At 29.7% G+C, this 15,169-nt stretch overlaps 3 protein-coding genes across 3 annotated transcripts; all 3 read left to right on the top strand.

The window, feature by feature from the left end:
* Positions 1–4,259: 4,259 nt before the first annotated feature.
* Positions 4,260–5,093, top strand: LOC149514454 (uncharacterized). The gene has a single exon (XM_089745030.1). The coding sequence runs from the start codon at positions 4,604–4,606 to the stop codon at positions 4,985–4,987; it is 384 nt and encodes a 127-aa protein (XP_089601156.1). The 5' UTR covers positions 4,260–4,603; the 3' UTR covers positions 4,988–5,093.
* A 5,521-nt stretch (positions 5,094–10,614) lies between these two features.
* Positions 10,615–11,419, top strand: LOC149514453 (B3 domain-containing transcription factor NGA4-like). The gene has a single exon (XM_089745029.1). It carries the CDS (start codon positions 10,849–10,851, stop codon positions 11,227–11,229), a length of 381 nt encoding a protein of 126 aa, XP_089601155.1. The 5' UTR covers positions 10,615–10,848; the 3' UTR covers positions 11,230–11,419.
* Positions 11,420–13,973: 2,554 nt separating this feature from the next.
* LOC149514452 (B3 domain-containing transcription factor NGA4-like) lies at positions 13,974–14,788 on the top strand. Its single transcript, XM_089745028.1, has one exon. It carries the CDS (start codon positions 14,027–14,029, stop codon positions 14,405–14,407), a length of 381 nt encoding a protein of 126 aa, XP_089601154.1. The 5' UTR covers positions 13,974–14,026; the 3' UTR covers positions 14,408–14,788.
* Positions 14,789–15,169: the final 381 nt, after the last annotated feature.

Below are 15,169 nucleotides of genomic sequence, written 5' to 3'. Positions count from 1 at the left end.
TTTCTCACACCAATATCACTTATGGAACATCGATGGAATTTTTTTGTCGGTAAATTTTATCAATAAACCTATAATAAATTTTTTTTTATAATTTGTTGATAAACCGTCAATAATCCATTGGTAATTATTAATGAAAATTTTTCATCAATAAAAATTTGTCAATATTAAATAGTTTTTTGATAGTGTGTTCGTCAATAGATCATGTGACTATTGGCAAACTCTTATTAATTTTAAACTGAGATTTTGTACCTTTGAAAATTTAACGAACTTGATTTTACTGCAAATTAACCCATGACCAAATAACTTCCCTCTTTTTTCTTCGCTTTGGCCAATTGCTGCGCCAGTTTCATTTGGACATAGTATCCACACATATATAATGGATGCCAAACAATTTTGGTTCGTACAACGAAAATCATTTTCTTATGAGACAAAATCAATTTAATTTTCCAATTAAGTAAATTATGATTGTTTTATCAAGGGAAATGTTGTATTTGTTCATTAAGTAAAGAGTTATGCTTATTCGGTGAAATATTTTGTTCATTTGTAAGTGTTGTGTCCTATGATCAAAGAAACATTTTTTCATTAAGTATTTGGAAGATGTTATATTATTAACAAAATCAATCAAATAATAACACTTCATTAATGAATAAATATTTTAAAAAAATATTTATTTTTGAATATTTATTTTGAGGGTTAATATTTACTTAATAATTAGACAGCGTAATTTGATTTATTCATAATATATAAAATATAAACTCTTAAAAATGTTTCTGCACAAAAATTTTTCTGAAAATATTTTTTTATCTTAAGGTGTGTAATTGCCTTGATTTAAGAAAAGTAAGTAACCACAGTCCACACGGTCCCTCAAGTCCTCAACATGCAAAACCCGAACAATCCCACAAAGGCAAGGATCTCAAAGCGTCTGACCAGAAACGACGAGGAGCAATGCCTATTATTCCCTGTTCCTCTTATCTTTAATTTAGAAGAAGGTGAGTTGTTTTACTTGTACGTTCATGATAGGAACGGAGAAGCCTATACTTTGCCATCTTTCATTCAGCAGAATGCAGACACGGCAATGGTTATTTCTATAAACTGGCACGACTTTATTCGAGTAAAAGAAATCCAACCTGACGACGAGGTTGCTTTCCTCGGAGAATTCATAGGTGTAGAAGATACTCGGATGCAATTCACCATCGAACTGCATAGAAAGATCAGATTGTTTGGCAACTGCGAAATTAAGGACAGTTTGTGCCATTTTTGAAAAAAGGAGCCACTTGATGAAAGAAGAACAAATTCGGTGCCAAATATACGTTAAGGGACCGAACATGTCTTTGAAAATAATAAAACAATGTTAATTATAACAAATGGCCAGCCTGCAGTTTTGCTCCTACTAGAATTAATTTGTACTTTGTGAAACTTGTTTATTTGAGTTGGATCTTCCATTTTGCCTCTATGAATCTATAGTGTTTCCTTCTCATATCTCATTATTTCCTCTTTCTTTTCATTTTGTTGATCTCAATTTTCTGAGTATTATAGAGTTTGAGAACGAAAATTAAATCCGGTGGTTTGTTGGTATAATTGGGAATTTGGATGATGACTATGAGCATTATTATTTTGTGTGGGGATTAAATATATTTACAACAAATTTTTCTCTCAGAAAAAATGAGAATTTATTAAAATGTAATCAAAAGGCTTCATTCATGCAAAAAAGTTCTGAAAATCCAACAAGATATTATATCAACACCAAACAAGACTTCTTGCAAACTAAATAAAAAATGAAAAACAAAACAATACGGGCCACTTTCGCATAATTGTGGATATTCTTGTATAAAAAAATTAAGTTAAACATAATGTAAAGATTGAGAAGAAAACAATTGAATATTAAGACAAATTATTGCCTAATACTAATTTTTTTGTTACCATGCAATGTATAATTAATGTATTGATTACTAGTGAATTTTATTTTTCTTTAAAAAAAAAAGGCAATATGAGATAAAAAAAAATATAAATTTAAGGATATTTAGAGATAGAATTAAAATTAAGACATAATTAATTAATTAATTATATCTATATCTATGTCTGTATCTATATCTATATCTATATATATATATATATATATATTTGTTCATGCAAAGTTGTAAAAAATTTGATTCTTGAAAGAAGAGGAGGGTGGAAGTTAAAGGATATAATAGGGGGTGTAAAGTTTCAAGAAAAAAATCATAGGACTTTAACAATATTAAGCTGATAATGGTGGTCTGTCTAGTTCTTTCTTGGAACCGCCATTGAAACTTCATTCGACTCTGCACAGAAAATATTATTAATGCTTATGAAAGAGTCAAAGGAACGCGCTTGTTTATCTATATATATATAAGAATCAATCAACTGCTGAAGTGAGAAAGAGCAACTGAAGAATCGATCAGCACAGCGGCAAATTTCAGAAACTCTTTCTTTTATTTGTTATTGCAGAGTTGCAGCTAGCATGACAATGTTGGTCTCAAAGCTGTTGACGAAAAGCGACATCGAGAAGAGCTTACTGCTTCCTACTTATTCTTTCGATGTCCTCCCTTTCGAAGGTCATTTTTTTTATATCAATGTAATTGATAAGACTGGAAAAGCTTAGAGTTTTCCATGCGTCATTATTCAGCAAAGTGATCAGGGCATCGAATCAGCTATTGTTTCCGTCGGTTGGCTTAAATTTCTTTGCGATAAAGATGTTAGAGTTGGTGATATGGTTTCTCTTCACCAGAAATCCATGGACGATGATTCTACGTGCATGCAGTTGAAAATTGAAGTGAAGAGAAAAATCAGATTGCTGGGTGAGGATATCTGGGCTTGCGTGGAATAATTGTTCTTGATCAACCACCTCTAGCATGAAAGATGCATGGATGATAATTTTTTTTTTGTCATATTGACTTGTAATTTCAATTAATTACAGACCATAATTTGTAGGAGAATTATTATGCTTTGCAATAAATGAAATTCGGGTGTGATTTGTTCTTTTTAGTTATTTTAAAAAATGATATATTTCGATATCAATTGTTTCAAATAATTAAAAGAATTTGATGAAAGTTTCAAATATTTAAAATAACAAGATTAGAAATTACTATAAAATATTCCTCATATATATTTACACTGGCCAAAACCATTTAATTTGTTGAAACCAACCAAAATGACCTGAAATACTCAAAATCGGCCGATGTTACCCATGATCAATATCATTATCTCTTATGAAACTTAATAGATTATGCGCCCCCCCCCCCCCCCCCCCCCAAAAAAAAAAAAAAAAGAGCAAATATATGTAACTTATCCAATGACCTCAAGGGGAAAGATTTTATAGCAAAGAGGATCGAGATCCTTATTCAATAAGAATACATAGAAATTTTCAAGTTTGCCTTCAGAAATAACTTAATCTTATAAATAGTCACAGATTTTAATATTTAATTTTGAATAAATAAATTAATATTATATTAACTTTAGTTTTTTCATTAATTTATCTTATTTTATTATTAATATAAATATATATACAAAAAATGTACTAAAAAATTTATAAAATTATAAATTTTTATCAATTTAGAATTAAATGTACAAAAGAATAAAATACATCAAATAAATAATTTTACTAAAAATTGAGAACGACTTGTTTTAAAAATAAAATAAATAAATCAATTGTTAAATAATATATTTTTCATCAAAATAAGGACAAATAAAATATACCATTAAAAGAATAAAGTTAAAACTTTGAGTTTAAAAGTTATGATGTTTTTTAGACTTTTATAAAGTGGTTTTAATCTAAGTTTTGTATTGAAAAAAATTGTATGACAAAGGATGAAAAAGATTAAAAATAAAATTAAAAGTGAAGATTATATAGAGAGAAGTTGTAGTTAATTAAAAAAATAAGAAAGGTATGTTTGCCATTTGATTGTAGAGTTAAAGTCTTATGAAGAAGCTAATATTTCAAAAAAGAGTCTTATGAAGAAGCAAAAAAATTAATTTGAATTTTATTAAATTGACATGATTATGATTTAAATATTCTTATAACAAATTTTAAAGATTTAATTTTTAGGTAGTGATTGACTGATAAAATAAATAGATAAATAATAATGTGATTTTAATTCTTTTTAAAATACAATGCATAAAAGTAAATTAAAGGCTAAGAAAAAAATAAATAATAGCATGCTTGGTTGAATGGATGAATTTAATTATATATATTTGAATTTGGTAATCCTTCTGACTTGTATTAGGAGCCTCCACGGCTTAGAAATTGTCCCAATCTTGCCAAGCTTTTCCCCGTGGAACACGGAGGAAAAAGAAAAAGAAATAGTCTAGGGCAAGCTCCAATGGAAACACGAAAATGTGAAGGAAATTTTGGAAAAAAAATATAGAAACTGAGCTGAAAACATTCCACAACTACAAGAATTTGGTAAATACATAGGCATTTGCAAGTGAAGGTCTCTGAAAAGAAAAGAAAAGTTGAAACTTGGAATGCCCAGCCTAAACATTTCTATGACTATCAGACAGTTTCCAGGAAAAAAAAAACATGTAGCCGAAATTGTCATATATAAATAAGTGCATATATTCAGGCCGAGGTAAGTTTAATTCTAGAATGAAGCTTTTCTCAAAGTTACTAACTCAAACTGATATCGAGAGAAGATTGTCAGTCCCAACCAATATTTTATGTTTGTTTCCCTTCCTCAATGGAGATCATCGATATGCTGATTTGCAAGTTAAGGACACCAACGGAGAATTATGGACTTTTCGATGCATTTGCAGAGATGGGATTTATGCAAAGCCTGTTTTTTCTAAGGGATGGCTCGAATTTGTCTATGCCAAAAACCTCAAAATCTATGATAAAGTTGTTGTGTATAAGGACAAAGATTTGGAAGCTGCAGTTCCTTACAGAATTGAAGTGAGAAGGAAAATTATGAGACTAATGGGTCAGGATATTTGGATTGAGGTAGAGCAATTACACCTATATGGTGTGGCTTAGATTATGTTGCCAATTTGGTCGAAAATTTTTTGTTTTAGTTTCAATTTGCCTGTTTCAATTATTTAGGTCAACACTTGTGTTGTTTTCTACTCGTTTGTAATAATTACTTCGGTCGGATTATACTTCAATTCCGCTTTGGTTGATTTTTTTTTTTTTTGGTAAAAAAAATAAATAATATAAAAATAAGAAATAAATAAAAAAGGTGAATAACAAAAGATAATCAAACAAATCTTGAATTAATTTTATAACATTTCTTTAAAAAAAAAAAATTGGTGAAGAGAGATCATTCATTCCAAAATCAAAAGTATACTTCAGATTTTATTACAGTCTTACATTAAACTAACAAATCATCGATAAAAAAAATTACAAACAGCAATAATGAAACCTAAATTTTATAAGTTAAATATTTCATCCTTAAAATCTCAACTATAGAACCTCATTTTATGATTTTATCTCTTTTTCGTTGATGGGTAAAAGTCTAAATTTTTTACATATTTGATCTTTATTTTTAGTGAATTGATATAAAGGGTTGTTTAGATAGACTGATGATAACTAAAGTTTCTTTGGTCAGAAAAATAAAATTTTATTCTTCAAACAAAGAGCCAAAAGAAAAAGAAAATCCGCTACAGAGTAACAAGAGAAACAAACATAAAACAATACTATATAAAATTATATTTATAAGTATAGAATCTATATTAAATTATATAAAATTATATAATTTTTTATTTTTAATTAATTAATAATTCGACAAGGTAAACTAATCTTTCACGCGGTCACTTCGTCAGACAGGCTTTTGACATCATCGAGATTTATGCGCCCACCGAGAAAAATTTGTGTAAGAAACCTTCAAGAACGTAGAAAACGTGCAGCAAGCAAGCAATTGCGTAGCAACCAAAACGTAGATGACGGACTTTGATGCTACGCCCACTTGTTTGGACTCAATGGATGAGACTGAAACCCTTCACTCTGGACTGATGGGAAGCAATACAATTAATTAATCTTTTGGATTGAGAGAATAGCATTTTAATTTAAAAAATTATTCTTTGATTTTTTTCAATCTGTGAGTTTTTTGTACATAAAAAATTGTTGTAAATTGAGAGACAGCTTTTGTGATTGTTGAGTTTGGTTTTGAAGGTTGAGAAAGTGGTTATTTTGTAACTCTATTTTATTTTGGATCAACTGATTGTTTTTTTCGAAATCTGTGAATCTATTTTTCAATTATAGGGGGTTATTCTGGTTGAAACTCTAAAAAACTTTTGAGACAATATTGGTGAATATAGACAACTCTAATTTTTTCAATGCCCAACAACTTCTTTCTGAAATTATTAGATTTGAACTTAACCATGCAGGACTAATAGAATGGAATCCTCACTGAAAACCTCCTGAAGTTCTACCACAAATGGAATAGCAAGAATCCCAAGACCCTTTTGAAGATTTTGATCCAGATCAATGGTTAGAAACCATAAGTAAGGGTAGAGAAAAAGATTGGTTACCGTTTGAAGAATAAAATCAAAGGAGGGTAAAAGTAAAGGTAAAGAGGCCATCATGTAAATAACTGGGATAAACTGCAAGGTGTTTGAAGGAGATCTTGTGAGCATGTTTAGAATGAGATTATCTTTGTCTTTTATATGTGCTGTGGTGAAGGTTACAAGAGTGAAAAATTCAAAGATTCGGAACTCCATTATCATTTTACACTAAAAGAGGTGAACCTTCAAAAAAATTTAACTACTATATCATCTATCCTCAGAAAGAAAAACCATTCCCAGGTGAACCATCAGAAAAGTTTGACTATTATGTCATCTATCATAAGAAAAAAAAACTATTCCTTTAAACCTACTCAAATTAAACCACACAAAAATCAGATTTCACCCAAGATTCCACCCAACCTTTACCACAAATTTTCATGATGCAACCAACCTACCCAAGCTCAAATTTTTCTCTTTTTCAAGAGTTTTATTAGTGCTATCAAAATAACTTTAACATTCCACGGCAGAAATAAAATTCTTGTATGTACCAGAATAGCCTTATTAGACACAAGATTTATAAATGATTAATTTTTATATAATTTTTTATTATAATTAAATAATTATAAAATTATAATAAAAACTATAAATAAAATATTCTCGATTAATTAGAGGTTTTTATAATTAATTAGAGGTTTTTATATTTATAAGTATAGAATCTATATAAAATTATAAAAATTATATTATTTATAAGTAGAGTCTATATAAAATTATAATAGATTATATAAAAATTTAAATTTAAATTAATTAATTATACTACAAGGTAAACTAATCTTTCACGCGATTCCTTCGTCAGACAGGCTTTTGACATCATCGAGATTTATGCGCCCACTGAGACAAATTTGTGTAAGAAACCTTTAAGAACGTAGAAAACATGCAGCAAGCAAGCAGTTGCGTCGCAACCAAAACGTAGATGATGGCCTTTGATGCTAGGCGCACTTGTTTGGACTCTATGGATGAGACTGAAACCGTTCACTCTTGACTGATGGGAAGCAATACAATTAATTAATTAAAATTTAAAATTATATAAAATTTGCATTTATAAATAATTAATTTTTATATAATTTTTCATTATAATTAAATAATTATAAAATTATAACAAAAAATTATAAATAAAATATTCTCGACTAATTAGAGGTTTATTTGGATAAACTTAATTAGCTAGAACAAGAATTTTTTGAAATTATTGGTTAATTTTAGAATAATCTATTTATCTTATCTGAATGCAATTGAACTCAAACTCAATCGTTCACGTTGAGAAAAAACGACTTTACTAATTGAATCAACCTTTTGTTGATAAATGTAGAGTAATTTTCATTTGGATGATCTTCACCCTCAACCAACCAAGATAAACCCAAGTGAATAATTTTACCAATCATATTAGATATGTACCTTCCAAATGTTGACCGAAAAGAATAAATCCTCAAGTCCACAGCTCAATTCCTAGAGACCAATTAAAAATACTTCGTATGTCCTTAGCCTTTTTGTTTTTAGGACGTTCAAATTTTAGTTTTAATCAAATTAATTGATCAAATCGATTTAATTTGATTAATCAGTTAATTATCAAATTAATTTTAATCGAATATAAAAAATAATTTTAAAATTTTTTTAATTTTTAATTAATTTAATTTAAAAATCAAATTAACCAAAATATAATAGAACCTATCCATAAAGCAAAAAGCATATAAATTTTGCCCATTTCACTTCACAGTTATTAAAGTTTTTAACACTATTTGAATATTTTTGTTAAATAAATTTTTTTAGTTTATTTTAAATATAAAAAATTTAAAATTTTATTGTTTGATTAATCTAAAAAAATTAACTAAACAGATATAATTAATTTTGGTTAATTAATTTTTAAAATAAAAAATTCAATTTAATTAACAAAAATATAAAAAATAATGTAATTAATTCAATTTTAAATAATTAAATTTAAAATTAATCGAATCAGTCAAATAAATACCTCTATTTCTTTCTAGCTAGCTTCGAATCCTCGTCTTTGCTCCCAATTGGGCTGTCCATTATCATCAAGTCTGAGTCTGTTTCAACATAGATTACACTAGAAAAGAGGGGGAAGTTTGCGGAATCAAGGAGAGACCATATTATTGGTTCATCATTCACTTTTACTGCTGAAGAAACAACACAACACAGTTTTTGTGGTTAGAATATTGCAAGTGAAAAACAAAAAGCACCTAGGGTAACTTGTCCTATAGTTTATGAAGTGAAAATTAAAGGAAAGGACTCATATTTGGGAAAGATTTAATTTGAGCCATACCATGCTTGCAACAGTCATTGATGATAAATAAATCATTGGGGCATTGCAATAATCATAACTTGCAAGCCGCTTGCATTGGTTCAATAAAGAAAAATTATTGATGGACAATACCTAAAGAACAGATTTCTGCAGGAAAAAAAAATCCCATGGCATGATGGGGTCCAAGGCCAAAATATAAAACAAAGAGGAAAACTACAGTCATCATGGAATTTTTTTGGGCTGCTGTTTCTGTTTTATTGAAAGCATCACAATCTCAGTTAACTTTATCTATAAAAAATAGTATTGCTTTCTATAGGAAATTACCAACTAGTATACTATTGTTTAGTTTATTATATAGTAGTAGTGATAAATATTTTTATATTTTTTCCATAAAAAAATGTTTCCCTACGTTTCGCCCACAACCAAACAATTGACGGCTCTGATTTTGATTATTATTTCATTGTCGACTTTTGATGCTGTTTCTTTGATTGGTTGGCTCGGGGATACTTTCTTTGTCAATATTATGCTGTTAACATGATTTTCGTCCATAATCCGTACGCTGTCTGACATTCCAATGCATAATCCAATAACGCTTGTTTTATAGAATTAGATATGCCTTTGTCCTTTGTTATCGTCTAAAACATTATTTGTCAAAATACCTTTGGTTAAATATAAATAAACATTGAATACTTGCCTAATTAAATTGAAGTATGAGTTTTATTGTCAGTCATTGATTTAATGATTTGTATATTCGTATTATATAAAATATTAAAATTTATATATTTATATTAAATTTTATATGAAAATAACGTATTATAATTTGTATCGACATGAAAATATAAAATATATATTTTTAATTATATTAAACTCATATATATTTATTATTAAAATTTTAAATTATATCATTTTTGTATTTTATTTTTGTATTGTATTTATATTGTATTATCATATTATGTTTTAAATTATCAAATCTAATTGATAATCTTGTTGTTTGGATAATTTGTAAGCTTAATCTAAATTTTTGTTTAAACTTATTACATGTTTTGATCTAAGCCGTATGAATGAATTGTATACTACAATTTGTGAAGGGTTTTTTCAAGTCGAAATGATAATTTTTTTAATTAAAAATAATTAGTATATGTTAATGACAATCATAACTAAAAATATATTGACATCTATAAAATTATGTTTTAATTAGAGAAACATGTGAACAGGTCATCACTCCAAAAAACAATTTTTACCCCATTCTTTTTTTTTATTTTTTATTTTGGTGGTAAGGGTTAAAATCCAATTCTAAGACATTAATTAGGCCCACCAAAACTAATGTGCGTCCTTCATCCTCAATTTAATTCACTGTTTGACTTTCTCTTTAGTCATTGTCTGGTTTCGTCTGTGACTATGAAATATGGATAAAAATATATATCAAATTGAGAGAGGGATGATTAAATAGAGAAACTGAATCTGTTATGTATAATGCTATTGATTGGTACTGTTGGTATATTGCCGATGAAATTAGTTAAAAGGATGCACGGACTAGAAAAAGGGGAGTATGAATTCTAAAAGAAAATGGAAAGTACATTGAAAAATCATGTTCATGTCGTATTCCAGGATCTGGGGATCCTCTAATTGTTTCTATAGAACATTCTTTTCAGGCCGGCTTCTAGTTAGAAACTTCGGATGGCATTTCATATCTTATCTTATCTATTCTGGGCTAATAATAATAAACCCTGTCTGGTTCACAATACTTTGACAAAGGGACACTGGTATAAACAACCTATCAAGTATTAATTACTAGAATCAACGGGATTGATAATAAAAATGCAAAAGATCTCTCCATCAATCCATCTAGATCCAACCAGCCAGCAAGCACATGCATGGTTTGTATTATCCGATTATTAACTTTGAAGCTTCTTGGGAATTTAATGTCCTATTTGGTGATTGTGACTACACTTGAAAAAGGTTTGTACATTTTCTTAGAACTGCATTGAAATGGGAAGCCCGCTGTCGAGCACCTATAATATTGTTAATAAGTTTAACATGTCATTGGCAAACTCTGAGAACTAGGTTCACTATAATCTTGTCAAATGAAGTCGACTCAGGGTGAACTAGTAGTACCGGAGCTTTGCTCGAAGATATTAACCTCAACTGATGTAAAGGTTAGGCTCTCATTTCCAACTGCTGCAATGAGGGAACATTATTTCAGACTCGAGGAAGGGACTCAGTCACTGGATTTTCAAGTCATGGACAAGAATAGGAAGGTCTGGACCTTTCGCCTCTACACTAGGAAGAATGACGGCCACCCAAAGCCTGTCCTCACTAAAGGATGGATTGACTTTGTGAAACATAAGGATCTCAGAGTGGGAGACAAAGTGATTTTCCATGCGCATGAAAATGGGGATCAGCTCGGGATCCGGGTACAGAGAAACATAAAGTTACTCGGTCAAGAACATTGGGCTGATCTCTAGAGCTTGATTTGGCGACAATACGATCAAAATTTGAAGTGAAGAATGGTATAATTTCCATTCCCCACCTATAGATATTAAAAGATCTTCGTTTTTAGTGCAATTATGATGGTCCTAGCTTTCATCATTCTATAATATTTTACTAGTTTGCTTATTGTGTCCACCGTCCAGTACTCTACAGCCAGATTCTTGTTGATCTCCAAGCTTCAATTTATCTGTGATATATACATGGTGTATTTGTCAGGTTATTGTTGACCTTGCTCTATGTATTATACATAAAATATGTATTTGGTGCTGTTACAAATTAAAACTATTTAGTTTCAGGCTTTCGTTCATGATTAGCCAATCAATTGTGATTGGTTTTCCTTTATATACCCTTATCTGGTATTAGGTTTTGATACATTGATTCTTGCTGATCAACCTGCTTATGGTTGGTATAGAGTTTATGTATTGATCACTAACATATATGTACCGATCATATGAAGTTTTCTGATTCCCGAATCTGTTGGGATATTGAGAGGACGGTGGCAGCTGCAGTCTGATTCTTTTATTTCAGTTATTATGAAATTGCAGACGAAGGATTCTGAACTCTCTCTATATAAATTTCTGGCCATGCTGTGAGTTTGCTGATAAAACTTACGTGTTAATTTGAGATTGCACAGCTAGCCATGTATGAGCAAAAAGGAAGCTGTAGTTTTTTAGTGTTTAATTTGCTGCACCGTTCGCCAGAATAATGAGATCACAGACGGCAGGGTTCTGTCCGTGGTTGGCTTGAATTTGCTCAACGAAAGAATCTGACTTAAACACAACGATAAGATCATTTTTCACGAATAGATAGACAATGATAAAGCTACTCTAAAAATTGAAGTGAAGAGAAAATTCAGATTATTCAGCAAGGATATTTGGCTGAAATTCCCTGACTGCTGTTAGGCTGTGTGATGGCTTTCCTTTGCATTCTTTACTCTGGGTTGAACGACCCTTAATTTGATTCAAGGTAAAACTCCTGCTATTTTTTTCAATAATTGAACTTGTCAGGATTTTTTGGCCAAAAAAAAACTTGTCAGGATTTGAACTGAAACAAATAATTCAATACTCCATGAATAGATCGCGTAATTGTTGGCCAATAGATCATGTGACTATTGTCAAACTCTTGTTAATTTTAAACTAAGAGTTTGTACCTTTGGCAATTTAACAAACTTGATTTTACTGCAAATTAACCCAATGACCAACCAACTTCTCTTCTTTCTTCTCTTTGGCCAGTTGCTGTGCCAATTCCATTTGGACAGGGTTTCCACACATATCTATAATCGGTGCCAAACAATTTTGGCTCGGATAACTAAAATATTTTTTTAATTAGACCAAATCAATTTAATTTTCCAATTAAAAAAATTATGATTGATTATCAAGTGAAATGTTGCATTTGTTCATTAAGTAAAGAGTTATGCTTATTCGTCAGTGAAATGTTTTGTTCATTTGTCAAGTGTTGTCTCCTATGATCAAAGAAACATTTTTTCACCAAGTATTTAGATGATATCATCTTATTAATAAAGTGAATTAGGTGATACCACTTCATTAATAAGTAAGTTTTTTTTTTAAATATTAATTTTTAGATATTTATTTTAAGAATTAATATTTGCTTATTAATGAGGTAATATAATCAAAGATGAATTTAGGGTGGGAGCTGCCCCACTAAAATCTTGAAATTTGAATATTTTTATTAGTAAAAGATCCAAATATAAATTATTTTTGTATTTTACCCCCACTCAAATTTTAAAATAACAAGTAGCATTGTTAGAAATAAACTCAATTGTTAATTTTTTGTTTTTTACCCCCACTAAATGTAAAAATAAAATAAGTATGCATCTTTTATAATATTGAAATGTATATGAATGTATTAACAAAATAAAAAAGTAATTGGATGTGTTAATGATTCAAAATATAAATATAAAATTTATCTCTTTACTATACTTATTGATTTTGTAAGAATGACTTTTTAATGGGTTACAACACATGTTATGTAATGTCGTGTTTAATCTGACTTGATCGATAAACTTATTAATAGTATGGTATTATATCAATTTAATAAATATATTTGTGTATATGTTTAAATCTTTAATTTGTTTATTCAATTGTCATATTTATGTTTATTTATATAAGTGTTAATATTCTTTTTTAACATGACACAACTAAGAATTTTTATATAAAAATGATATTTTTAATATTTTATAATTTTTAAAAAATATTGTTATTATTTTATATTTCTAATTAAAAATATTTGACACTATATTTTAATGATAGTCATTTTAAGTTACAATACTTTGTAAATAAATATACCTAATCATTTGCCCTCACTAGCCGTAAATCTTGGATCCGGCCCTAAACATAATTTGATTGTTTGACAATGTATAGAGTTTATGCACTATATACACTCTTAAAAAAATTTCTACTTAAAATTTTTTTTGAGGCTTAATTTTTTTTTTAATATTAAGGTGTGTAATTACCTTGATTTAATAAAAGCAAGTAACCACAGTCCACAGGGGTCCCTCAAGTCCTCAACATGCAAAACCCAAGCAATCCCACAAAGGGAAGGATCTGAAAGCACGTGCATGGTTTGTATTATCCTATAATTAACTTTGAAACTTATTCGAAACTTTATGTTCTATTTCTGATTGTGGGTCTGTACATTTTCTTGAAACTGCATTGAAATGGGAAGGCCCGCTGTCGAGCACCTATAAATTATTAATAAATTTAACATGTCATTGGCAAACTCTGAGAACTCGGTTCACTTTAACCTTGTCAAATGCAGTCGACTCCGGGTGAACCGATAGTACCGGAGCTTTGCTCGAAGATATTAACATCAACTGATGTAAAGGTTAGGTTCTCATTTCCAACTGCTGCAATGAGGGAACATTATTTCAGACTCGAGGAAGGGACTCAGTCACTGGATTTTCAAGTCATGGAGAAGAATAGGAAGGTCTGGACCTTTCGCCTCTACACTAGGAAGAATGACGGTCACCCAAAGCCTGTCCTCACTAGAGGATGGATTGACTTTGTGAAACATAAGGATCTCAGAGTGGGAGACAAGGTGATTTTCCAGGTGCATGAAAACGGAGAACTGCTCGGGATCCGGGTACAGAGAAACATAAAGTTACTCGGTCAAGAACATTGGGTTGATCTCTAAAGCTTGATTTGGCGACAATACGATCAAAATTTGAAGTGAAGAATGGCATAATTTCCATTCCCCACCTATAGATATTAAAAGGTCTTCGTTTTTAGTGCAATGGTGATGGTCCTAGCTTTCATCGTTCTATAGTATTTTACTTGTTTGCTTATTGAGTCCACTGTCCAGTACTCTATAGCCAGATTCTTGTTGATCTCCTAGTTTCAATTTATCTGTAATATAAACATGGTGTATTTGTCAGGTTATTGTTGACCTCGCTCAATGTAATATACATAAAATATGATGTATTTGGTGTTGTTACATAAAATATTTGTTGTAATATTTATTGTGTCCACTGTCCAGTACTCTATAGCCAGATTCTTGTTGATCTCCAACTTTCAATTTATCTGTAATATATACATGGTGTATTTGTCGGGTTATTGTTGACCTCGCTCGATGTAATATACATAAAATATGATGTGTTTGTTGTAATATACATAAAATATGATGTATCTGGTATTAGGTTTTGATACATTAATTCTCGCTGATCAACCCGCTTATGGTTGGTGTAGAGTTTATGTATTGATCACTAGCCAGCGTATATCTACGGATCATTTGGAGTTTTGTGATTAGCGAAGCTGTTGGGATATAGAGAGGATGGAGGCAGGTGTAGTCTGATTCTTTCATTTCAGTTAGGAAGTTGCAGACGAAGGATTCTGAACTCTCTATATATAAATTTCTGGCCATGCTGTGAGTTTGCTTATAAAACATACGTGTTAATTT

The sequence above is a fragment of the Durio zibethinus genome, chromosome 16 (genome assembly GCF_047325235.1).
Source record: "Durio zibethinus cultivar Kanyao isolate XHJ-2024 chromosome 16, ASM4732523v1, whole genome shotgun sequence".
NCBI lineage: Eukaryota > Viridiplantae > Streptophyta > Magnoliopsida > Malvales > Malvaceae > Durio > Durio zibethinus.
The sequence above is the reverse complement of the archived record's forward strand: the minus strand, read 5'-3'. Positions and strand labels throughout refer to the sequence as shown.

Coding starts and splice junctions, on each gene's coding strand:
- LOC149514454 (XM_089745030.1), top strand. CDS start 4,604: ATGAAGCTTTTCTCAAAGTTACTAACTCAAACTGATATCGAGAGAAGA.
- LOC149514453 (XM_089745029.1), top strand. CDS start 10,849: ATGAAGTCGACTCAGGGTGAACTAGTAGTACCGGAGCTTTGCTCGAAG.
- LOC149514452 (XM_089745028.1), top strand. CDS start 14,027: ATGCAGTCGACTCCGGGTGAACCGATAGTACCGGAGCTTTGCTCGAAG.